Source organism: Elephas maximus, chromosome 2 (assembly GCF_024166365.1).
Source record: "Elephas maximus indicus isolate mEleMax1 chromosome 2, mEleMax1 primary haplotype, whole genome shotgun sequence".
Taxonomy (NCBI): Eukaryota; Metazoa; Chordata; class Mammalia; order Proboscidea; family Elephantidae; genus Elephas; species Elephas maximus.
This window is the reverse complement of record NC_064820.1, coordinates 215,263,355-215,289,462: the sequence shown is the minus strand read 5'-3', so window position 1 is coordinate 215,289,462 and position 26,108 is coordinate 215,263,355. Positions and strand designations below refer to the sequence as shown.

The window sequence follows — 26,108 nt, the reverse complement described above, 5'->3', positions numbered from 1 at the left end:
GTCTTCTTAATTTCTTGGCACAGATGACTGAGCACCTACAGTGCTGCATCTGTTTGTTGAAACATCTCAATTGGTATTCCATCAATTTCTGGAGCCTTGTTTTTCACCAATGTCTTCAGTGCAGCATGGACTTCTTTCAGTACCATCAGTTCTTGATAATATGCTACCTCCTTAAATAGTTGAAAGTCGACCAGTTCTTTGTTACAGTGAATTCGTGTATCCTTTCCATCTTCTTTTGATGATTCCTGCATTGTTCAATATTTTGCCCATAGAATCCTTCAGTATTGCAACTTGAGGTTTGAATTTTTTTTTTTCCAGTTCTTTCAGCTTGAAAAATGCCAAATGTGTTTTTCTCTTTTGGTTTTCTAACTGCAGGTCTTTGTACATTTCATTATAATACCTTACTTTGTCTTCTCAAGCCACCCTTCAGCTCTTTTACTTCATCATTTCTTCCATTTCCTTTAGCTACACTACCTTGAAGAGCAAGTTTCAGAGTCTCTCCTGACATCCATTTTGGTCTTTTCTTTCTTTCCTGTCTTTTTAATGACCTTTTGCTTTCTTCATGTACAGTGTTCTTGATGTTATCCCACAGCTCATCTGGTCTTCGGTCATTAGTGTTCAATGCATCAAATCTATTCTTGAGTTGCTCTCCAAATTCAGGTGGGATATACTCAAGGTGTATTTTGGCTCTCGTGGACTTGCTCTAATTTTCTACAGCTTCTGCTTGGACTTGCATATGCGCAATTGATGGTCTGTTCTGCAGTTGGCCTTGGCCTTGTTCTGACTGATGATATTGAGTTTCTCCATTGTCTCTTTCTACAGATGTAGTCAATTTGATTCCTGTGTATTCCATTTGATGAGATCCACATGTATAGTCATCGTTTATGTTGATGAAAAAAGATATTTGCAATGAAGAATTCATCGGTCTTGCAAAATTCTGTCATGTGATCTCTGGCATCCTTTCTATCACCAAGACCATATTTTCCAACTACTGATCATTCTTCTTTGTTTCCAAGTTTTGCATTCCAATCACCAGTAATTATTAATGCACCTCGATTGCATGTTCGATCAATTTCAGACTGCAGAATTTGGTAAAAATCTTCAATTTCTTCATACTTGGTCTTAGTGGTTGGTGTGTAAATTTGAATAATATTTATATTAACCAGTCTTTCTTGTAGGTCTATGCACATTATCCTATCATTGACAGCCTTATACTTAAGGATAGATCTTGAAACATTCTTTTTGACAATGAACCAAAATGCCATTCCTCTTCAATTTGTCCTTCCCAGCATAGTAGATCATATGATTGTCAGATTCAAAATGGCGAGTACCAGTCCATTTTAGCTCACTAATGCCTAGGATATCAATGCTTGTGTGTTCCATTTCATTTTTGATGACTTCCGATTTTCCTAGATTCATGCTTCATACATTCCACATTCTGATTATTAATGGATGTTTGCAGCTGTTTCTTCTCATTTTGAGTTGTGCCACATCAGCAAATGAAGTTCCTGAAAGCTTGACTCCATCCACGTCATTAAAGTCAACTCTACTTTGAGAAGGCAGCTCTTACCCAGTCATATTTTGAGTGCCCTCCTTACTGGGTGCCAACCCGTGGGGCTCATTTTTCGGCACTATATCAGACAATGTTCTGCTGCTATTCATAAGGTTTTCACCGGTCAATCCTTTCAGAAGTAGACTGCCAGGTCCTTTTTCCTAGTCTTTGTTAGTCTGGAAGCTCTTCTGAAACCTCTCTACCATGGGTGACTCTGTTTGTATTTGAAATACTGGTGGCATAGCTTCCAGCATTACAGCAACATACAAGCCACCTAAGCATAACAAACTGACAGATGAGTGGAGGCTTGTAGGGGTTGTTGTTGTTAAGTGCTGTCAAGTCAGTTCCAACTCTTAGTGACCCTGTGTACAACAGAATGAAACACTGCCCAGTCCTGCACCATCCTCATAATTGTTGCAATGCTTGAGCCCATTGTTGTAGCCACTGTGTCAATCCATCTCACTGAGGGTCTTCCTCTTTTTTGATGACCCTCTACTTTACCAAACATGATGTCCTTCTCCACATACTGATCCCACCTGATAACATGTCCAAAATATGTGAGTCATAGTCTCACCGTCCTTGCTTCTAAGGAGCGTTCTAGTTGTACTTCTTCCAAGACAGATTTGTTTGTTCTTTTGGCAGTCCATTGTATATTCAATATTCTTCTCCAACACCACAATTCAAAAATGTCAATTCTTCAGTCTTCCTTATTCATTGTCAAGCTTTCACATGCATATGAGGTGATTGAAAACACCATGGCTTGGGCCAGGTGCACCTTACTCCTCAAGGTGACATCTTTGCTTTTCAACACTTTAAAGAGGTCTTTTGCAGCCAATCCACCCAATGCAATGTGTCTTTTGATTTCTTGACTGCTGCTGCCGTGGGTGTTGATTGTGGATCCAAGTAAAATGAAATCCTTGACAACCTCAATCTTTTCTGTTTATCATGATGTTGCTTATTGGTCCAGTTGTGAGGATTTTTGTTTTCTTTACGTTGAGGTGTAATCCATAGTGAAGGCTGTGGTCTTTGATCTTCATCAGTAAGTCCTCTTCACTTTCAGCAAGCAAGGTCGTGTCATCTGAATAACGCAGGTTGTTAATGAGTCTCCCTCCAATCCTGATGCTGCATTCTTCTTCATATAGTACAGATTCTTGGATTATTTGCTCAGCATACAGACTGAATAGGTGTGGTGAAAGCATACAACCCTGATGCACACCTTTCTTGACTTTAAACCACGCAGTATCCCCTTGTTCTGTTCAAATGACTGCCTCTTAATCCATGTACAGATTCATCATGACCACAATTGAGTGTTCCAGAGTTTCCATTCTCTGCAACATTATCCATAATTTGTTATGATCCACACAGTCAAATGCCTTAGCATAGTCAATAAAGCACAGGTAAACATCTTTCTGATATTCTCTGCTTTCAGCCAGGATCCGTCTGACATCAGCAATGATATCCCTGGTTCCATGTCCTTTTCTGAATTCAGCTCGAATTTCTGGCAGTTACCTGTAGATATACTGCTGCAGCTGCTTTTGAATGATCTTCAGTAAAATTTTACATGCTTATGATGATATTGTTTGATAATTTCCACATTTGGTTGGATCACCTTTCTTGGAAATAGGCATAAATATGGATCTCTCCCAGTCAGTTGGCCAGGTAGCTCTCTTCCAAATATCTTGGCACAGGCAAGTGGGTACTTCCAGTGCTGCATCCATTTGTTGAAACATCTCAACTGGTATTCTGTCAGTTCCTGGAGCTTTGTTTTTTGCTAATGTCTTCAGTGCAGCTTGGACTTCTTCCTACACTACCATTGGTTCCTGATCATATACCACCTCCTGAAATGGTTGAACGTTGACCAATTCTTTTTGGTACAGTGACTCTGTGTATTCCTTCCATCTTCTTTTGGCTCTTCTTGCATCTGTTAATATTTTCCCTGTAGAAACCTTCACTATTGCAACTCGAGGTTTGAATTTTTTCTCCACTTCTTTCAGCTTGAGAAATGCTGAGCCTGTCCTTCGCTTTTGGTTTTCTATCTCGAGGTCTTTGCACATGTCATTATAATACTTTACTTTGTCTTCTCGAGCTGCCCCTTGAAATCATCTGTTCAGCTTTTTTACTTCTCATTTTTCCTTTTGCTTTAGCTACTCAACATTCAATAGCAAGTTTCAAAATCTCTTCTTACATCCATTTTGGCCCTTTCTTTCTCTTCTGCCTTTTTAATGACCTCTTGCTTTCTTCATGTATAATGTTCTTGATGTCATTCCACAACTCTTCTGGTCTTCGGTCCTTAGTGTTCAATGCGTTAAATCTATTCTTGAGACGGTCTCTAAGTTCAGGTGGGATATACCCAAGGTGGTACTTTGGCTCTCATCAACTTGTTCCAATTTCTTCAGTTTCTACTTGAACTTGCATGTGAGTAATTGAAGGTTTGATCCGCAGTTGGCTTGTAGGGGTGGGACCACGCAAATAAGTTGTATGGAACCTTAACGAAGGGATTGGTCAGTTTTGCCATCCCACTGGGCTTCAAGGGAGACACGGGGAGAGAGACAGATAGAAGGAGGAGTTGTAATGTGGAAGACAGAGAAAGACAGTGGTGCAGCAGTAGGAAGAGTGATAGCAGTGAGAGATGGCTGCAGTGGCACTTGCTGACCCAAGGAGCTAAGAGTTGTAACACTTGCCCATGAAGGGCCCAAGCAAGGCCCCATGGCAGAGGGCAAGAAGAAGCTGTTCTGTCACTTCAAAGGACAGCGTAGCAGGGGCAGGGGTCTGGAGACCATGGTTTCAGGGGACCTCTAAGTCAGTTGGCATAATAAAATCTATTAAGAAACATTCTGCATCCCACTTTGGGGAGAGGTGTCTGGATGCATCAATTGGTCTCAACCCACCTGGAGCAAAGGAGAATGAAGAACACCAAGGACACAAGGTAATTATGAGCCCAAGAGACAGAAAGGGCCACATAAACTAAAGACTATATTAGCCCGAGACCAGAAGAACTAGATGGTGCCCAGCTACAGCTGATGACTACCCTGACAGGGAACACAACAGAGAACCCCTGAGGGAGCAGAAGAGCAGTGGGATGCAGACCCCAAATTCTCCGAAAAAGACCAGACTTAATGGTCCAACTGAGACTAGAAAGACCCCGGAGGTCATGGTCTTCAGACCTTCTGTTAGCCCAAGACAGGAACTATTGCCAAAGCCAACTCTTCAGACAGGGATTGGGCTGGACTACAGGATAGAAAATGATACTGGTGAAGAATGAGTTCCTTGGATCAAGTAGACACATGAGACTATATGGGCAGCTCCTGTCTGGAGGGGAAATGAGAAGGCAGAGGGGGGCAGAAGCTGGCCGAATGGACATGAAAATAGAGAGTGGAGGGAAGGAGTGTGCTGTCTCATTAGAGGGAGAGCAACTAGGAGTATTCAGCAAGGAGTATATAAATTTTTTTATGAGAGACTGACTTGATTTGTAAACTTTCACTTAAAGCACAATAAAGATGAAAAAAGAAAAAAGCTGTTCTGATCGAAGAACTGCATCCTGAGTTGTTTCTGTTACTTCCAAGTTGATCCCAAGCCTGTGCTGTACCCTGTTACTTCCCTAATAAACCACTTAACTGTACGTATCATTCATGAGTTCTGTGAGATGTTGCGAGTTACTGACCCAAAAACCAGAGAGAGAGTACTGAGGGAAGGGGGAGTACTTGATGTTAGAGGTGGTGGAGTGGTACTGCAGTTTCGACATTTGGGGTATGTTTAACTTCCACCTCCTGGGAATCAGCTTTGTGCTGGTCCTTATAATAGAAATTATTCGTTTAAAACTTTAACTACAAACATAATGAAATATTATAAAAAAGGATAAAAGAAAACAAAGCTGTCAATAAAGCCAAACAATGTGCAACTAACTAAAATGCCATCCTTATCTCAAAGCTTCTATCCCATATTAGGAATTTTATGAAATGTCATCAAAAGCATCTGATATACTACTACTGCCTGGCATTTACAGATATATCACTGCCTGGAAAAACAGAACATGTTTACCCATCACTGAAACTGGCCCAATCAGAAATTTCTTACTGCTTTTCTGCCTTCTTACTATTGAACCCACAGGCTTGATGGAATGGTTATTGAGACCTGAGCATCCATACTGACCACGTGCGTCAGCAATGCCAGTTGCCAAGACCAAAGAGCCAAATGAATACAGAAAAGTCAAGTCTCATTCTAGAATTTCTCTTCAGAGGCTTTTAGATGTACCCTCACCAGTGTACTCTCTCGTGAAGCTACAGAACAATTCTTCAGTCTTCCTTACTCAGCTAGGCAGGAATTAGGCAGACCGAGGAAGAAGTGATGCCTTTGAATTATGGTGTTGGCAAAGCATATTGGATACACCATGGAGTGCCAGAAGAACAAACAAGTCTATCTTGAAAGAAGTACAGCCGGAGTGTTCCTTAGAAGCAAGGATGGCTAGACTTCATCTCACATACTTTGGACGTGTTATCAGGTGGGACCAGTCTCAGGAGAAGGACATCATGCTTGGTAAGGTTAGAGAGTCAGCAAAAAAGAGGAAGACCCTAGATGAGATGGATAGACACAGTAGCTGCAACAACGGGCTCAAACATAGCAACAATTGTGAGGATGATGCAGGATCAGCCACTGTTTCGTTCTTTTGTACATAGGGTCGCTATGACTCGAGAGCACCTAACAACAGCAATAATAGCTTTCCTGTTATGAAAACAATGCTCTTACGTTTTCAGTTCTTCCAGCAACCAGGAAAACATTCCTTAAATTTAGGTGTGTTTAGCAATTTCGGGCAGCCAGCAGCAGGTAATACTTCAGAAGGAGGAACTCATGCAAAATTTCTAACTCAACTTGAGGTTTAGCGTTATTAGGCAATAATATTAGACAAAAAACCCTGTGTTAGAAGATGACCAACCCACTGTAAGACAAGGACTATCAGTATCCCAATACAATTTTTCTTTAATAATAAAAAAAAAAGATAGTGTTAATTCGGCATTTCAGGAAGCTTTTTAAAATTGCCCCCAACCCTATTAGAATTCAATTGATAGGCTTTTTGTGTTTTAGTCTAATACTTGCTGCTTGTTAAATACCAAGTTGTTTATTTTTGGTCTAATCAGCTTTAGCAGTTCGTTATGGACCCGGGCTTATGGAATGCCTCTTACAATTAGTAAAACTTCTTTGGTTTCAGCTTTTGATATTAGGAAAAGATACAGATAGAACTTTGTCTTTGTTTACCATCATTGATTAATTCAACTCCCTAAAGAGGGAGCCATGACATTTTCCCTTGTAGAAATATTTGATTTCCCCAGTCATTTATTTTCTCATGGCACTAGGCAACTGCTAAGACTTAAGGGCAATTAAAGTTTTCTTCCATAAATTGGCTATAAAGTTGCAGCACAGAAATGTAGAGCTAACAAATTCAAAACTACACCTTTGAAAAGCAAGTAACAGAGGAAAATTAGACTACAACTTGACTCTTGTCATTGACAAATGAGGGGATCTGAACAAAGTAGGTCCACCGACGAACACCAACAGTTTAGGAAACTTAATGAAACCAGCAGAAAGACAAAGGGTGGTTTAAAACTATGAGACTTAACTTTTCCTTTTGCTAAATTACTTGCTAGAAAATATTTGTCCTCAAAAGGACTTCAGAGCTATTATTGTGATACTAACAGGTTTGGTTTTGTTTTTTAAGGCTACTTTGGCTGCTAACCAAAAGGTTGGCAGTTCAAATCCTTGAAAACCCATGCGGCAGTTCTACTCTGTCCTATAGGGTTGCTATGAGTCGGAGTCGACTCAACAACAATGGGTTTGGTTTTTGTTTTTTTAAGGCTACTTGGCATCTATCACAGTAATGCTTAGTTATCTAGCTTTGTTTGGGATTTGAGTTACTAAACAATGTAAAGAAGGATCCCTGGAGCCCTGGTGGCACAGCGGTTAAGAGTTCAGCTGCAAACCAGAAGGCTGCCAGTTCGAGTTCACCAGCTGCTCCTTATAAACTGTATGGGGCAATTCTGCTCTGTCCTATAGGATCACTATGCGTCAGAATAGACTGAATGGCAATGGGTTTGGGTTTTTTTTTTTTGGTTTGGTTTGGTGATGCAGCAGTTAAGAACTTGGCTGCTAACTGAAAGGTCAGTGATTCAAACCCACCAGCAGCTTTGTGGGAGAAAGACGTGGCAGTCAGCTTTCATAAAGATTTACAGCCTTGGAAATCCTATGGGGGTAATTCTACTCTGTCCTATAGGGTTGCTATGAGTTGGAAAGGACTTGATAACAATGGGTTTGGTTGTTTTTTTTTAAACAATGCGAAGAAGATGCCATCCCCACAGGGCAGAAGAATCCCACTGCCTTATACCCTATTACTATCATCCTTTGGCTCAGAAAACATCTACTGTCATCTCAAAAACATGCAACCAGGTGTTTGTTAAAAGAACACCTTATGGTGTACCTAAAACTGCTGGAGCGCTCTCAGATCAAGAATATCCAGTTGAGCAAGTCTACATTCAAAGTGAAGCACTGTCATTTTGGGGAGTTCATGTGGCGCAAATTCAAATGGAAAGTCACACATAATGCAAGTACTGGATTCTGGTAAACCAAAAAACACCAAACTGGTTGCCCTCCAGTCAATTCTGACTCGGTAATCCCTTGTATGTGGCAATTAGTTATTTGCATTAATGCCATTTGAAATTACCATGAAAAGACCAAAAAAAAAAAAAAAAAAATCCTTAGAGAACTGGTAGACCCATTAATGAACAAACACCAAGCTAAGCCGACATCTTTGGACCTCAGAAACTGCCTTAATTCCTCTTATGGATTGAACTGTGCCCACCTGAAATATGTGTTGTAAATCCTAACCTCTATACCTGTGGATTTTCTTTGTTATGTTAATGAGGCAGGAATAGTGTAGAGTGTTTCTTGAGTCAATCTCTTTTGAAGATATAAAAGGTTAAACAAGCAAGGTAGGAAGCAGAAATGCGGGAAGACACAAGCCAAGCCACATGAAGACTGCCCACAAGCAGTTTAGAAGAGACAAGGACCTTTCTCTGGAGCCAACAGAGAGAAAGCCTTCAACTAGAGCTGAAGTCGGCACCCTGAATTTGGACTTCTAGCCTTCTAAAGTGTGAGAAAATAAATTTCCGTTGGCTAAAGGCGTCCACTTGTGGTATTTCTGTTATAGCAGCACTAGATAACTAAGACAATTCCCTAAGTGGAAACTCACCATCTTCTGGCACCATCAAAATGCCACACTAAATATTTTCACAAAGTAGTCTGCTGCTGAGAATTAGCTCAACGGAACAGCTAAGGCTGTTTTAACTATTCATGCTGCAAACGGATTCTGATAGCTTTTCACAAATAAGATACAGGCATAACCCAGGAGACATTTCTCTTCTTAGTAATAAATGAGGCCACTCATCTCCTTTATTTCCTTAGCCCCCTAAAATTTTCTAAATCAATCCCTGTAAGGACACAGAAACCACACCTGTTTAAGAGAAAACATTTAATAGAGCCATTAACCAGGTGTTGGAGAAGGAAAAAGAGAATTATGTATCACTTAGGCAGTCCATGCAGGAAGCAGACACCACCCTTGGGGCTTGGGGAACAAAGGGAAGAGATTGGGATTGCCGCCTTAGAAGTCTGGAGGCCCGGTGGGGCTGGACTTCTGGCATCCGTGTGAGGAGGAGGGGATCGCCTGTCTGCTGGCGCCTGGATCCCTAAGCGGGAGCGCTGAGTCTGCGTCTAGGGGCGTGGGAGAACTGCAGGCTGGAGCTAACGGCTCCTGCTCGGTCCACTGCTGCCAGGGCAAAGGGCTCCTGTTGGGGTCGTCTGTTACAGCAGGAGGCAAGCACCAAGGAGTCCTCCTTTTTTCTCCCTAGTCTTCCTGCTGTCAGAACCTAGCCGGGAGAATTGTAGTTTGCAGAGGTCTAGCCCCAGGACCACAAACTAGAATACCAAAAAAAAAAAAAAGTTGCCTTCAAGTGGCCTCCAACTCACGGCCACCACATGTGTGTCAGAGTAGAACTGAGCTCCGTAGGGTTTTCAATGGCTGATTTTCTTTTTTTTTTGAAAGTAGATCACGAGGTCTTTCTTCTGAGGTACCTCTGCGCGGACTCAAACTGCCAACCTTTTGGTTAGCAGCTGAGTGTGTTAACTGTTTGCACAACCCGGGGACTCGAGAATACAGAAAGATGGGTTTAAAACTGGGAGACAATACTACCCAGTAGGCACCATGAAGGGTTAACTTAGGAGGCAGCCGGGATAGTGGTACAAGGCCCCAAAGCGCTACCATTCTCCCCCTGAACTCATATATTCCAAATGAAGTGGTATTTTAATGAATCTGCTTTGAGGAAAAATGGTGCCCGTATTCTTTATTTATTTTTTGGAAGCAATTTTGTCTCTCTCTCTCTCTTTTTGTGCTTTAAGTGTAAGTTTATGGTTCAAGCAAGTTTCTCATACAAAAATTCATACACACATTGTTATGTGATGCTAGTTGCTCTCCCTATACTGTGACAGCGCACTCCTCCTTTCCACCCCGGATTTCCCGTGTCCTTTCAGCCAGCTCCTGTCCCCTTTTGCCTTCTCATCTCACCTCCGGACGGGAGCTGCCCGTTTAGTTTCATGTACCTACTTGAGCCAAGAAGCACACTCTTCACAATTATCATTTTATATCTTATAGTCCAGTCTAATCTTTGTCTGCAGAATTGGCCTCGGGAATGGTTTCAATTTTGAACTAACAGAGAGTCTGGGGGCCATGTCTTCTGGGGCCCCTCCAGTCTCAGTCAGACCATTAAGTCTGGTCTTTTTACTAGGATATGAGTTCTGCACCCCACTTTTCTCCTGCTCTGTCGGAGACTCTCTGTTGAGTTCTCTGTCAGGGTAGTCATTGGTGGTAGCTGGGCACTATCTAGTTCTTCTGGTCTCAGGCTAATGAAGTCTCTTGTTTATGTGGCCCTTTCTGTATCTTAGGGTCATATTTTCCCTGAGTCTTTGGTGTTCTTCATTCTCCTTTGTTCCAGGTGGGTTGAGACCAATTGATGCATATTGGATGGCCTCTTGCTAGCTTTTAAGACCCCAGATGCCACTCACCGAAGTGGGATGTAGGACATTTTCTTAATAAACTTTGTCATGTCATTTGACCTAGATGGCCCCTGAAACCATGGTCCCCAGGCCCCCAACTCTGCTACTCTGTCCCTCGATATGTTTGGTAATATTCAGGAAACTCCTTAGCTTTTGGGTGAATCCATTTGGGCTGACTTCTCCTGTACTGTGTGTTGTCTTTCCCTTCACCTAAGATAATTCTAGTCTACTATCTAGTTGGAAACCCTGGTGGCTTAGTGGTTAAGAGCTACAGCTGCTAATCTAGTTAGTGATTCCCCCTCTCCTCCCTCCCCACCCTCATAACCATCAAGGAATGTCTTCTGTGTTTAAACCTTTTCTCGAGTTCTTATAATAGTAGTCTCATACAATATTTGTCCTTTTGTGGCTGACTAATTTTACTCAGCATAATGCCTTTAAGATTCCTCCATGTTATGAAATGTCTCACGGATTCATCATTGTTCTTTACCATTTTACAGTATTGCACTGTGTCAATACACCATAATTTGTTTACCCATTTGTCCGTTGTTGGGCACCTAGGTTGTTTCCATCTTTTTGCTATTTTGACCAGTGCTGCAAGGAACATGGGTGTGCATATATCTATTCATGTGATGGCATTTATTTCTCTAGGGTATATTCCAAGGAATGGGATTGCCGGATCATATAGTAGTTCTTCTTCTAGCTTTTAAAGGAAGTGCCGAATCGATTTCCAAAGTGGTTGTACCATTTTACATTCCCACGAGCAGTGTGTAAGTGTTCCAGTCTCTCCACAACCTCTCCAACATTTATTATTTTGTGTTTTTTGGATTAATAGTAGTCTTGTTGGGGTGAGATGGTATCTCACTGTAGTTTTGATTTGCATTTTTCTAATGGCTAATGACCCTGAGCATTTCTTCCTGTATCTGTTAGCTGCCTGAATGTGTTCTTTGATGAAGTGCCTGTTCATATCCTTTGCCCGTTTTTTAACTGGGTTATTTGTCTTTTTGTTGTTGAAGTTTTGCAGTATCTTGTAGGTTTTAGAGATTAGATGCTGATCAGGTTTGTTGTAGCCAAAATTTTCTTCCCAGCCTGTACGTTGTCATTTTACTCTTTTGATGATGTCTTTTGATAAGCATAAGTGTTTGTTTTTTAGGAGCTTCCAGTTGTCTAGTTTCTCTTCTGGTGTTTATGCATTGTTAGTAATGTTTCGTATTCTGTTTATGCCATGTATTAGGGCTCCTGGCATTGTCCCTATTTTATCTCCTATGAACTTTACCGTTTAGAGTTTGTATTTAGGTCTTTGATCCATTTTGAGTTAGTTTTTGTGCATGGTGTGAGGTATGGGCCTTGTTTAATTTTTTTACACATGGATATCCAGTTATGCCAGCACCATTTGTTAAAGAGACTCTCTTTTCTCCAATTAACGGATCTGGGGCCTTTGTCAAATATCAGCTGCTCATACGTAGATGAATTTACATCTGGATTCTCAATTCTGCTCCATTAATCTATGTATCCAGGCTCTTTTGACTACTGTGGTGGTACATAGGCTCTAAAATCAGGTATGGTGAGGCCTGTCACCTTGTCCTTCTTCAGTAACGCTTTACTTATCTGGGGCCTTTTCCCTTTACATATGAAGTTGGTGATTTGTTTTTCCATCTCATTAAAAAATGCCATTGTAATTTGGATCAGGTTTGCATTGTATCTGGCTTTGGGTAGAATAGGCGTTTTCACAATGTTGAGCCTTCTTATCCATAAGCAAGGTATATTTTTCCACTTATGTACATCTCTTTTGTTTTTTTGCACTGGTGTCTTGTAGTTTTCTTTGTATAGGCTTTTTACTTCTCTGGTTAGATTTATTCCTAAGTATTTTACCTTCTTAGGAGCTATATAGTAAATGCTATTGATTTGGGGATTTCCTCTTCAACGTCCTCTTTGTGGCTGTAGAGGAACCCAACTGATTTTTGTATGTTTATCTTGTATCCTGATACTTCACTGAAATTTTCTATTAGTTCCAGCAGTTTTCTTATGGATTCTTTGGGGTTCCCTGTGTATAAGATCATATATCATCTGCAAATAGAGATACTTTTACTTCTTCCTTACCAATTCAGATGTCCTTTATTACTTTTTCTAGCATAACTGCTCTGGCCGCGTCCTTCATCACAATGTCGACTAAGAGTGATGATACAAAAGTCAAACACTATGAAAATGAGGATCTCACAATTTACTAAGAAAAACGCCTCAGCACAAAAAAGTATGTGGAAAAATGAAATTGTCAACAACACACATAAAAAGGCATCAAAATGACAGCACTAAAAACTTACTTATCTATAATTACCCTGAATGTAAATGGACTAAATGCACCAATAAAGAGACAGAGAGTCACAGACTGGATAAAGAAACACGATCCATCTATATGCTGCCTACAAGAGACACACCTTAGACTTAGAGACTCAAATAAACTAAAACTCAAAGGATGGAAAAAAGTATATCAAGCAAACAATAAGCAAAAAAGAAGAGGAGTAGCAATATTAATTTCTGACAAAATAGACTTTAGACTTAAATCCACCACAAAGGATAAAGAAGGACACTATATAATGATAAAAGGGACAATTGATCAGGAAGACATAACCATATTAAATATTTACGCACCCAATGACAGGGCTGCAAGATACATAAATCAAATTTTAACAGAACTGAAAAGCGAGATAGATACCTCCACAATTATAGTAGGAGACTTCAACACACCACTTTCGGAGAAGGACAGGACATCCAGCAAGAAGCTCAACAGAGACACGGAAGATCTAATTACAACAATCAACCAACTTGACCTCATTGACTTATACAGAACTCTCCACCCAACTGCTGCAAAATATACTTTTTTTTCCAGCGCACATGGAACATTCTCTAGAATAGACCACATATTAGGACATAAAACAAACCTTTGCAGAGTCCAAAACATCGAAATATTACAAAGCATCTTCTCAGATCACAAGGCAATAAAACTAGAGATCAATAACAGAAAAACGAGGGAAAAGAAATCAAATACTTGGAAAATGAACAATACCCTCCTGAAAAAAGACTGGGTTATAGAAGACATCAAGGAGGGAATAAGGAAATTCATAGAAAGCAACGAGAATGAAAATACTTCCTATCAAAACCTCTGGGACACAGCAAAAGCAGTGCTCAGAGGCCAATTTATATCAATAAATGCACACATACAAAAAGAAGAAAGAGCCAAAATCAGAGAACTGTCCCTACAACTTGAACAAATAGAAAGTGAGCAACAAAAGAATCCATCAGGCACCAGAAGAAAACAAATAATAAAAATTAGAGCTGAACTAAATGAATTAGAGAACAGAAAAACAATTGAAAGAATTAACAAAGCCAAAAGCTGGTTCTTTGAAAAAATTAACAAAATTGATAAACCATTGGCTAGACTGACTAAAGAAAAACAGGAAAGGAAACAAATAACCCGAATAAGAAATGAGAAGGACCACATCACAACAGAACCAAATGAAATTAAAAGAATCATTTCAGATTATTATGAAAAATTGTACTCTAACAAATTTGAAAACCTAGAAGAAATGGATGAATTCCTGGAAAAACACTACCTACCTAAACTAACACATTCAGAAGTAGAACAACTAAATAGACCCATAACAAAAAAAGAGATTGAAACGGTAATCAAAAAACTCCCAACAAAAAAAAGTCCCGGCCCGGACGGCTTCACTGCAGAGTTCTACCAAATTTTCAGAGAAGAGTTAACACCACTACTACTAAAGGTATTCCAAAGCATAGAAAATGACGGAATACTACCCAACTCATTCTATGAAGCCACCATCTCCCTGATACCAAAACCAGGTAAAGACATTACAAAAAAAGAAAATTCTAGACCTATATCCCTCATGAACATTGATGCAAAAATCCTCAACAAAATTCTAGCCAATAGAATCCAACAACACATCAAAAAAATAATTCACCCTGATCAAGTGGGATTTATACCAGGTATGCAAGGCTGGTTTAATATCAGAAAAACCATTAATGTAATCCATCACATAAATAAAACAAAAGACAAAAACCACATGATCTTATCAATTGATGCAGAAAAGGCATTTGACAAAGTCCAACACCCATTCATGATAAAAACTCTTACCAAAATAGGAATTGAAGGAAAATTCCTCAACATAATAAAGGGCATCTATGCAAAGCCAACAGCCAATGTCACTCTAAATGGAGAGAACCTGAAAGCATTTCCCTTGAGAACGGGAACCAGACAAGGATGCCCTTTATCACCGCTCTTATTCAACATCGTGTTGGAAGTCTTAGCCAGGGCAATCAGGCTAGACAAAGAAATAAAAGGTATCCGGATTGGCAAGGAAGAAGTAAAGTTATCACTATTTGCAGATGACATGATTATATACACAGAAAACCCTAAGGAATCCTCCAGAAAACTACTGAAACTAATAGAAGAGTTTGGCAGAGTCTCAGGTTATAAAATAAACATACAAAAATCACTTGGATTCCTCTACATCAACAAAAAGAACACCGAAGAGGAAATAACCAAATCAATACCATTCACAATAGCCCCCAAGAAGATAAGATACTTAGGAATAAATCTTACCAAGGATATAAAAGACCTATACAAAGAAAACTACAAAGCTCTACTACAAGAAATTCAAAAGGACATACTTAAGTGGAAAAACATACCTTGCTCATGGATAGGAAGACTTAACATAGTAAAAATGTCTATTCTACCAAAAGCCATCTATACATTTAACGCACTTCCGATCCAAATTCCAATGTCATATTTTAAGGGGATAGAGAAACAAATCACCAATTTCATATGGAACGGAAAGAAGCCCCGGATAAGCAAAGCACTACTGAAAAAGAAGAAGAAAGTGGGAGGCCTCACCTTACCTGACTTCAGAAACTATTATACAGCCACAGTAGTCAAAACAGCCTGGTATTGGTACAACAACAGACACATAGACCAATGGAACAGAATTGAGAACCCAGACATAGATCCATCCACGTATGAGCAGCTGATATTTGACAAAGGACCAGTGTCAATTAACTGGGGAAAAGATAGCCTTTTTAACAAATGGTGCTGGCATAACTGGATATCCATTTGCAAAAAAATGAAACAGGACCCATACCTCACACCATGCACAAAAACTAACTCCAAGTGGATCAAAGACCTAAACATAAAGACTAAAACGATAAAGATCATGGAAGAAAAAATTGGGACAACCCTAGGAGCCCTAATACAAGGTATAAACAGAATACAAAACATTACCAAAAATGATGAAGAGAAACCCGATAACTGGGAGCTCCTAAAAATCAAACACCTATGCTCATCTAAAGACTTCACCAAAAGAGTAAAAAGACCACCTACAGATTGGGAAAGAATTTTCAGCTATGACATCTCCGACCAGCGCCTGATCTCTAAAATCTACATGATTCTGTCAAAACTCAACCACAAAAAGACAAACAACCCAATCAAGAAGTGGGCAAAGGATATGAACACACATTTCACTAAAGAAGATATTCAGGCAGCCAACAGATACATGAGAAAATGCTCTCGATCATTAGCCATTAGAGAAATGCAAATTAAAACTACGATGAGATTCCATCTCACACCAGCAAGGCTGGCATTAATCCAAAAAACACAAAATAATAAATGTTGGAGAGGCTGCGGAGAGATTGGAACTCTCATACACTGCTGGTGGGAATGTAAAATGGTACAACCACTTTGGAAATCTATCTGGCGTTATCTTAAACAGTTAGAAATAGAACTACCATACAACCCAGAAATCCCACTCCTAGGAATATACCCTAGAGATACAAGAGCCTTCATACAAACAGATATATGCACACCCATGTTTATTGCAGCTCTGTTTACAATAGCAAAAAGTTGGAAGCAACCAAGGTGTCCATCAACGGATGAATGGGTAAATAAATTGTGGTATATTCACACAATGGAATACTACGCATCGATAAAGAACAGTGACGAATCTCTGAAACATTTCATAACATGGAGGAACCTGGAAGGCATTATGCTGAGCGAAATTAGTCAGAGACAAAAGGACAAATATTGTATAAGACCACTATTATAAGATCTTGAGAAATAGTAAACCTGAGAAGAACAAAAAAAAAAAAAAAAAAAAAAAGAGTGATGATACAAGGCATCTTTGTCTGGTTCCCTTTCTCAAGGGGAATGCTTTCAGACTGTCTCCATTTAGGATGATGTTTGCTGTTGGCTTTGTATAGATGCACTTTATTATGTTGAAGAATTTCCCTTCTATTCCTATTTTGCTGAGAGTTTTTATCATGAATGCCTGTTGAACTTTGTCGAATGCCTTTTCTGCATCAATTGATAAGATCATGTGGTTCTTGTCTTTTGTTTTATTTATGTGATGGATTACATTGATTTTTTTCTAATGTTGAACTATTCCTGCATACCTGGTATGAATCCTTCTCGGTCATGGTGAATTATTGCTTCGATATGTTGTTGAATTCTATTGGCTAGAATTTTGTCGAGGACTTTTGCTTCTATGTTCATGAGGGATGTTGGTCTGTAATTTCCCTTTTTTGTGGTGTCTTTAACCTGGTTTTGGTATCAGTGTTATGCTGGCTTCGTAGAATGAGTTTGGAAGTATTCCATCTTTTTCTATGCTCTGAAATACCTTTAGTAGTAGTGGTGTTAACTCTTCTCTGAAAGTTTGGTAGAATTCTGCAGTGAAGCTGTCAATGCCAGGGCTTTTTTGTTGTTGTTGTTGGGAGTTTTTTTGTTTTTTTTTTTTTTTTTAATAATTTTTATTGTGCTTTAAGTGAAAGGTTACAAATCAAGTCAGTCTCTCACACAAAAACCCATATACACTTTGCTACGCACTTCCAATTACTCTCCCCCTAATGAGACAGCCTGCTCTCTCCCTCCACTCTCTCTTTTCGTGTCCTTTTCGTCAGCTTCTAACCCCTTCCACCCTCTCATCTCTCCTTCAGGCAGGAGATGCCAACATAGTCTCAAGCGTCCACCTGATCCAAGAAGCTCACTCCTCACCAGCATCCCTCTCCAACACATTGTCCAGTCCAATCCATGTCTGAAGAGTTGGCTTCGGGAATGGTTCCTGTCCTGGAGCAACAGAAGGTCTGGGGGCTGTGACCACCGGGGTCCTTCCAGTCTCAGTCAGACCATTAAGTCTGGTCTTATGAGAATTTGGGGTCCGCATCCCACTGCTCTCCTGCTCCCTCAGGGGTTCTCTGTTGTGTTTGTTGTTGGGAGTTTTTAAATTACCTTTTCAATCTTTTCTTTTGTTATAGGTTTATTTAGTTGTACCTCTGTTTGTGTTAATTTGGGTAGGTAATGTGTTTCTGGAAATTTGTCCATTTCCTCTAGGTTTTCAAATTTGTTAGAGTGCAGTTTTTCATATTATTCTGCTATGATTCTTTTAATTTCAGTTGGGTCTGTTGTGGTATCGCCCATCTCATTTCTTATTTGGGTTATTTGCTTCCTCTCCTGTTTCTTTTTTGTCAGTTTGGTCATTGGTTTATTAATTTTGCTGATCTTTTCAAGGAACCAGCTTTTGGTCTTGTTAACTCTTTCAATTGTTTTTCTATTCTCTATTTCATTTAACTCTGCTCTCATTTTTATTATTTGCTTTCTTCTGGTGACCGAGGGCTTCTTTTCCTGCTCTTTCTATTTGTTCTAGTTGTAGGGTTAGTGTTTTAATTTTGGCCTTTTCTGATTTTTGGATGTGTACATTTATTGCTATAAATTGTCTCTGAGCACTCCTTTTGCTGTGTCCCAAAGGTTCTGGTAAGCTGTGTTTTCATTCTCATTTGATTCTGTGAATTTCCTTATTCTGTCCTTAATTTCTTCTATAACCCAGTCGTATTTGAACAAGGTGTTGCTCACTTTCCATGAGTTTGATTTTTTTCATTGCTTTTTCTGTTATTGATTGCTACTTTTATGGCTTTAAGGTCAGAAAAGATGCTTTGTAATATTTTGACGCTTTGGATTCTCTTAAGGCTTCCTTTATGGCCCAATATGTGGTCTATTCTGGAGAATGTTCCATTTGCATTGAAAAAGAAAGTACTCTTGGCTGCTGTTGGGTGAAGTGTTCTGTATATGCCTATGAGGTCAAGTTGGTTGATTGTGGCATTTAGATTTTCCATGTCTTTATTGAGCTTCTCTCTATATGTTCTGTCTTTCACCAGAAATGGTGTGCCAAAGTCTCCTACTATTATTGTGAGCTGTCTGCCTCTCTTTTCAATGCTGTTAGAGTTTATATATTTTGGAGCTCTGTCTTTGGGTGCATAAATATTTATTATGGTTTTGTCCTCCTGTTGTATTGACACTTTAATTATTATATAGTGTCCTTCCTTATCCTTTGTGGTGAATTTTAGTATAAAGTCTATTTTGTCAGAAATTAATATTGCCACTCCTGTCTTTTTTGTTAGTTGTTTGCTTGATATATATTTTTTCCATCCTTTGAGTTTATTTGTGTCTTTAAGTCAAAGGTTTCTCTCTTATAGGCAGCATATAGATGGATCCTGGTTTTTTATCCATTCTGCCACTCTCTGTCTCTTTATTGGTGCATTTAGTCCATTTACATTCAGCGTAATTACTTTTTTGAATTTTATTGTGCTTTAAGTGAAAGTTTACAAATCAAGTCAGTCTCTCAAACAAAAATTTATATACACCTAATTTATATACTCCTAATTGCTCTCCCCCAATGAGACAGCTGACTCCTTCCCTCAACTCTCTTTTTGTGTCTGTTCCACCAGCTTCTGAACCCCTCTGCCCTCTCATCTCCCCTCCAGATAGGAGATGCCAAGATAGTCTCAAGTGTCTACTTCATCCAAGAAGCTCATTCTTCACCAGCATCTTTTTCTATCCCATTGTCCAGTCCATTCCCTGTCTTGAGGGTTGGCTTTGGGAATGGTTCCTGTCTTGGGCTAACAGAAGGTCTGGGGGCCATGACCACTGGGGTCCTTCTAGTCTCCGTCAGACCATTAAGCCTGGTCTTTTTATGAGAACTTGGGTTCTGCATCCCACTGCTCTCCTGCTCCTCAGTGTAATTATTGATAGTTATGAGTTTAGTGCTGTCATTTTGATGTATTTTTTGTGTGTGGTTGAGTTTAATTTTGTGTGCTGAGTCATTTTTCTTTATGTATTTTCTTTTCATCCTTTCATTGTTGATTTTGTATTTGCTGAGTCTTTGTTTTTCTTTTTTATTTTGATGTGTAGGATTGTTAGTTTTGTTTGTGGTTACCTTAATATTTACCCCTATTTTTCTAAGTTTAAACCAATCTTTTATTTCTCTATATCACCTTGACTTCCTCTCCATGTGAAATATCTATGACATTATTTAGTCCCTCTTTTTGTTTTAATGTTGTCACCTTTTACATATTGATGTCTCTATTTCCCTATTTTTAGTGTTTTAGCTTTGATTTATTTGTGACTTCCCTATCTAGGTTGATGCCTGATTGTTCTGTCCTGTGTTCTGGTCTTGGGTTGTTATCTGATGTTATTGATTTTCTAACCAGAGGATTCCCTTTAGTATTTCTTGTAATTCTGGTTTGGTTTTTACTAATCCCTAAATTTCTGTTTTCTTAGAAATGCCCTAATTTTGCCATCATATTTGAGAGTCAGTTTTCCTGGGTATGTAATTCTTGGGTGGGAATTTTTTTCCTTCAAGGCTTTATATATGTGATTCCATCGCCTTCTTGCCTCCATAGTTTCCACTGAATAGTCTGAGTTTAGTCTTATTGACTGTCCTTTGTAGATAACTTTTCGTTTATCCCCAGTTGCTCTTAAAATTCTCTTTATCTTTGGTTTTAGCAAGTTTGGTTATGTCTTGGTGACTTTCTTTTGGGATCTACCTTTTGTGGGGTTCAATGAGCTTCTTGGATACATATCTTCTCACCTTTCACAGTATCAGGGAAGTTTTCTGACAGCAAATCTTCAACAGTTCTCTCTGTATTTTCTGTTATCCCCCCTGTTCTAGTATTCCAGTCACTGATAGGTTATTCCCCTTGATAGAGTCCCACATAATTTTTAGGGTTTTTTTCATTTTTTAAAATTCTTTATCTGGTTTTTCCTCAAATAAGTTGGTGTCAAATGCTTTGTCTTTAATCTCAGTAATTCTGACTTCCATTGCCTCAATTCTGCTGTGACTTTCTGTTGTCTAATTCTGAAATTTTATTGTTAATCTTTTGGATTTCAGTTTGCTGTCTATGGATCCTTGCGGCCTGTTAAATTTGTCATTATGCTCTTGTATAACCTTCTTAAGTTCCTCTGTTGCTTTGTGTGTGTGTGTTCCTTGGCTTATTCTGCATTTTGCCTGATCTCCTTCCTAATCTCTTGAAGAGCTCTGTATAATCTTTTGAATTCTACCTCCGATAATTCCAAGAAGTTATCTTCCTCTGGAAGTCTTCTTGATTCTTTATATTGGGCACTTGCTGAAGCCATCGCAGTCTGCCTCTTTATGTGATTTGATATTGACTGTTGTCTCTGAGCCATCAATGTTACTATATTTATTTTTTACTGTATTTTTTAAAATGTTACTATATTTATATTTATGTTTGCTTACCGTGTCCTAGCTTCTTGTTTTGTTTTGATATGCCCAAATAGGCTGGTTTTGTGAGCTAGTTTGATTATTGGTGTCTTTGAAGCTCTCACATCCTGTCACCAGGTGGTTAGATCTGTTACTAGGTATGTGAGACCAGGAGTCCATTTACTTTTCTTGTATGGATTCAGCTCAGGTGTCCTGGTAGCCAGTCACCAAGTGTGTGCTGCAGGCTCTCATCTACTGTCCCAGATGGGCAAGGGTGATTGCAGTAGGCACAGGTATCTGGCTGTGGTAGGGGGTCATGCACGGAGAAAGGCAGGAGGCTGATGGCTGTCCGAGTGTTTGGAAGGAAAGAGTGTCCCTATTCCCTAGAGTGTGCAGGTGGGTGGGTTTTCCAGCTGGACTATGGGCATCCATTGCTGTTGGCTGTAAGGACTGGGTGGTACCACTTATTCTTGGACCCCAGTCATGGGTGGCTAAGTGGCATGGGTGGAGCCACCGGTCCTCAGGCCCCTGAAGTGGGGAGGCGAGGACCCTACTTAATTGGCAGAGTGGTGTCAAATGTCACCAATCAACCACTCCACCTTAGAGCTGATATAATTGAAAATAGGCTTCAGGTATACACCCTGTGTAGTGTGCTAATGAAGGCCTATGCTGTTGAAATGGGCCCACACAGGTCTATGCAGGGGTGAAAGGTATTTAAAGATTTAAAGTCCACGGACCCTTTACGTCTGTGCCTAGGCAAAGGGGCTGTGCCTGCCGAGTTCCTGGCTTAGAAGAGCTGACAGATTGTATTTTGTTAATTTGTCCCCTCTCTGAAGCTGAAAGAATGGCTCAGGGCACAACAGGTTCTACTTCCAGCCCAGGGAATGTGGCAATCACTGAAGCTGGCCCAGGACCCGGTGTAGAGTGGGGTGGGGGCAGGAAATGGGAGAAAGGTTCTTCCCAAAGGGGGTGTTTTTTGATCTGCGCAGGTTAGACACATACACTTTTGTCGATTAAACGCCATTATTCACAGGTTCTGGAGGTTTGAGTAGACTCCATCGCTTGGTCTCTCCCCATGTGGAAAATGCATCCTGAGCGCCACTGCTTGCCTCACCGCACATGCCGCCACCCCAGCCTGCAGGGTGCTGGTTCCTACCAGGTCAGGTCTGTCAACGTCTCACTGCTTCTGAACTGCCTTTCCCTCCTGCTGTTGCTCAGTCTTATTACTCAACTTTGGCTTTGATGTTCAGCGCTGCTAGATTTCATATATAATCAATTCACTTGTTTTTTCAGGTCTTTGTTGTAAGAGAAATTGGAATTGTCTAACTACTCTGTCATCTTACCCCTGCCTCCAAGAAATATTTTTAAAGGACCAAATTGGATGTGTTTTAATCTGGACACAGTTTACATAGGTCCACATCATTCCTGGGCTAAATCACTGAACTCTGTAGTCAGAGAGATTTCACAGCAATCAATACACACCTGTGTAGCTTACTGTAACTGCTTCTAGAAGAAAGTACAGTATCTAATAAAGATCATAAGTAGAGAGGAAAAAAGCCATTCTCAAGACTGTAAGAGAGTATAGAAAACACTATCATTTAGAAAGTGTTTAAGAACACAATAGCATACCTTTAATTCTCAATTCATACTGTCATGAGAATGCACATTACACTTCTAATTATTAAACAATTCTGCCTTATGGACTCCCATCTTTTTAAAAAGGAAAATAGTATCAACTGTGATTCAAATCTTTCAAAAACCCCTAAAATTCACACTGAATGTGTTCTTTCAAATCCTTTCAGAGGGAAAAAAAGTGATACAGAAACACATCAACATTCAAGTAATTTAAAACAAAAAGGTAGATTTAATGCAATGACAACATTAATCTGAGGATAAATAAATCCACAACAGGCTTTAAAGTTTCAGAATTTTTTTTTTTTTTTTTTTTCCTTTCTTTGCAGAGAGAATGGTTTTCTGAAAGCATATAGGACTCAGGGTTCAAAACAAAATTTAATTTCTTAATGTCCAGGTGAAACAGTCTTGGTCCTCTCTGCTCACTCCTAACACTCGCCACCGGGCACGGTGATAGTTTCTTTAACTCAGGAAGGATGCTAGTTTCAAGAGTAGCTGGATGGTTTGTTTCCTGAATCATCTTCTTGTGATCCCATACTCTGTGGAAGGAGAGTGAGGCAGTGTATTTATTCTCGCTTGTCAAGGATTTCCCACCAGCCCCCAACAAGCGCCCCAAAGTTTTTTAGCCTGGTCCTTCACAGAGGAACGTCAGCCTCTGTGTAATGCAGAGTAGGCAAAGGAGCACCCTTAAGCACATTGTCGTATCTTATTTTGAAAATAATCCTGATGTGGCAACATCCCGTCTTCAATGATCCCACTTCTAGTTAATGAGGAAAAAGCATAGTCACCTTTTGTACAAATTGGGGATTCACTGTAATCTCCTGATCCATGGCTTTCAGCCGCTCATCAAGCTCTATACATTTCAGCATCTGTGTGGTACACATTTGACATGATTAGTAAATGGTTTCAAGCCAAGTAGTACATTCTTTTTAATGCAGGCTATTCATATCAGCAGGAACCAAGTTGATGGCAGTGGGTTTGGTTTATTCATACAAGTAGCCCTGGTTGCACAATGATTAAGCACTCAGCTGCTAACCGAAAGGTCAGCGGTTCAAACCCACCAGCTGCTCCATGGGAGAAAGATGTGGCAGTCTACTTCTGTAAAGATTACAGCCTTGGAAACCCTATGGGTCCTATAGGGTCGCTCAAAGTCAGACTCAATGGCAATGGGTACTCATGTGAGTACTATAGGTTCAGAATTCCTTAATCTGGAAACCCATGGGGCAAATGGGTTTTGGAGTTTTTTGGATTTCAGAAAGCTAATACAGTACCAAAAACCCGATGCTGTTGAGTCAATTGTGACTCATAGCGACCCTACAGGACAGAGTAGAACTGTCCCACAGGGTTTTCAGGGAGTGGCTGGTGAATTCGAACTGCTTACCTTTTGGTTAGCAGCCAAATGCTTTATCACTGCACCACCAGGGCCCCAAAACAGTATAAGCGCTATACATTACCTAACACACCTGGCAGGATCTAGAGCAGTTCCCTGAAATCAAACACATTCATATTTTTTGCAGTGAAATCTAAGAATATTCACACCAAGTGGTACAAAGACTATATACAGTTCAGGTAACATTTTGCCATCAAATGGCTTAGAAAAAACGTCCAGTTTTCAGTTTTTTTTGATTTTAGAATTGGGAAAAATTGTAGAGGTGCAGTATATTACTATGCATTTAAGTTTCTGGGATTTACTTCCTGGTTCAACCCATTTCCCTAGACCAAGGTAGACATAGGCACAGTCTGAGCCCATGCCCCTCAGCCCAGGGCAAATGTCCCACGCATTACCTGACCTACAGCCCCAAAAGATGCTGGAGCAGCACAACCTCAGAAAGCACAGAGGTGGCAGCTTTTGCAGTAGGGGAGGCTTCCCTGTGCTCATCCTCCCTCCTCAGCCACCCAGCTAACTCTTGCTCTCTGACATCTGGACCCAGACCTCTACAGAAACAAAACTCTGTATGATAAATGGCGGCTGGGTACAGGTATAATTTTACTAATTGTAAGATGCTTCAAGTGTTTGAGGAGTTAAAGTAGGCTTTGGTGAGGAGGTTAGGAAATGTAACCATCATTCATTTCTAACCATATCATCCTGAAGAGTCTTATGCAACTCATTTTGAAATTACCTTTCTAGAAACTAATATGCTCATCAACTGGGAATTACCTGTGCTTAAAACTAAAATTATCCTGAGCACAGGAGCAATGAGTATTTTATCCACAACATCTCAAACATCAATAAAAAAACGTAAAACCTTGCATTCATATTTACCTCCTGATCAATGTTATGAAGCATGGCTGGGTTATTATATTTTTCAGGGTTATCATGAAAACTAACCATACCATCCTTCTGGTTAATACTTGCAAAAATTTCACCATCTTCTATCTATAAAAAAAGCAAACAGGAAAGCAGTTTAGACCTAATCACTGTGTAAATATATGGTGATACATATGGCCAGGAGAAAGCACACAAAGTAAACATAACTTAGAAAGCAATAAATATAACTTTGTATATGTATTTTTAAGCACCATTAGTTTATTCAACAAGTATTTACTGAACACTTAGTATGTGCTGGGCACCACTATATATGCTCAGGGGTGCAAAACTGACACACACACACTCCTGCCCTTGCATTTTTAAATATCCATTTCATTGAGACATAATTTACACTGCCCTGTGTTTTAAAAATTGAAGCCCTAATACATTTGTGTTTTGCTTTGTGGAAATTATTTTCTGATGCTTCGAGAAAATTCTTCTGGATGCCCTTTATCGCCACTCTTATTCAATATTGTGCTGGAGGTCCTAGACAAAGCAATTAGGCTAGATAGAGAAATAAAGGGCATCCAGATTGGCAAGGAAAAAGTAAAAGTATCTCTATTTGCAGACATGATTTTATACACAGAAAACCCTAATGAATCCTCAAAAAAAAAACTACCGAAACTAATAGAAGAGTTCAGCAGAGTATCAGGATACAAGATAAACATACAATAATCAGTTGGATTCCTCTACACCAACAAAGAGAACCTCGGAGAGGAAATCACCAAATCAATATCATTTACAGTAGCCCCCAAGAACATAAAATACTTAGGAATAAATCTTATCAGAGATGTAAAAGACTTGTACAAACAAAACTACAAAACACTTCTGCAAGAAACCAAAAGAGACCTACATAAGTGGAAAAACATACCTTGCTCATGGATAGGAAGATTTAACATTATAAAAATATCTATTCTACCAAAAAATGATCTATAGATTTAATGCAATTCCGATCCAAATTCCAACG

The 26,108-nt window shown here is 39.6% G+C and overlaps 1 protein-coding gene across 1 annotated transcript in view; it reads right to left on the bottom strand.

Annotated features, from left to right (window-relative positions):
* Window positions 1-23,042: 23,042 nt before the first annotated feature.
* COPS3 (COP9 signalosome subunit 3) overlaps window positions 23,043-26,108 on the bottom strand; it is a 32,149-nt gene continuing 29,083 nt past the window's right edge. The window contains exons 10-12 of the mRNA XM_049874778.1: window positions 25,097-25,210; window positions 23,622-23,702; window positions 23,043-23,372 (exon numbers count right to left, since the gene is read on the bottom strand). Of these exons, the coding sequence (XP_049730735.1) occupies window positions 23,319-23,372; window positions 23,622-23,702; window positions 25,097-25,210 (249 nt within the window). The 3' untranslated portion in view covers window positions 23,043-23,318. The remainder of the gene's footprint in view (window positions 23,373-23,621; window positions 23,703-25,096; window positions 25,211-26,108) is intronic.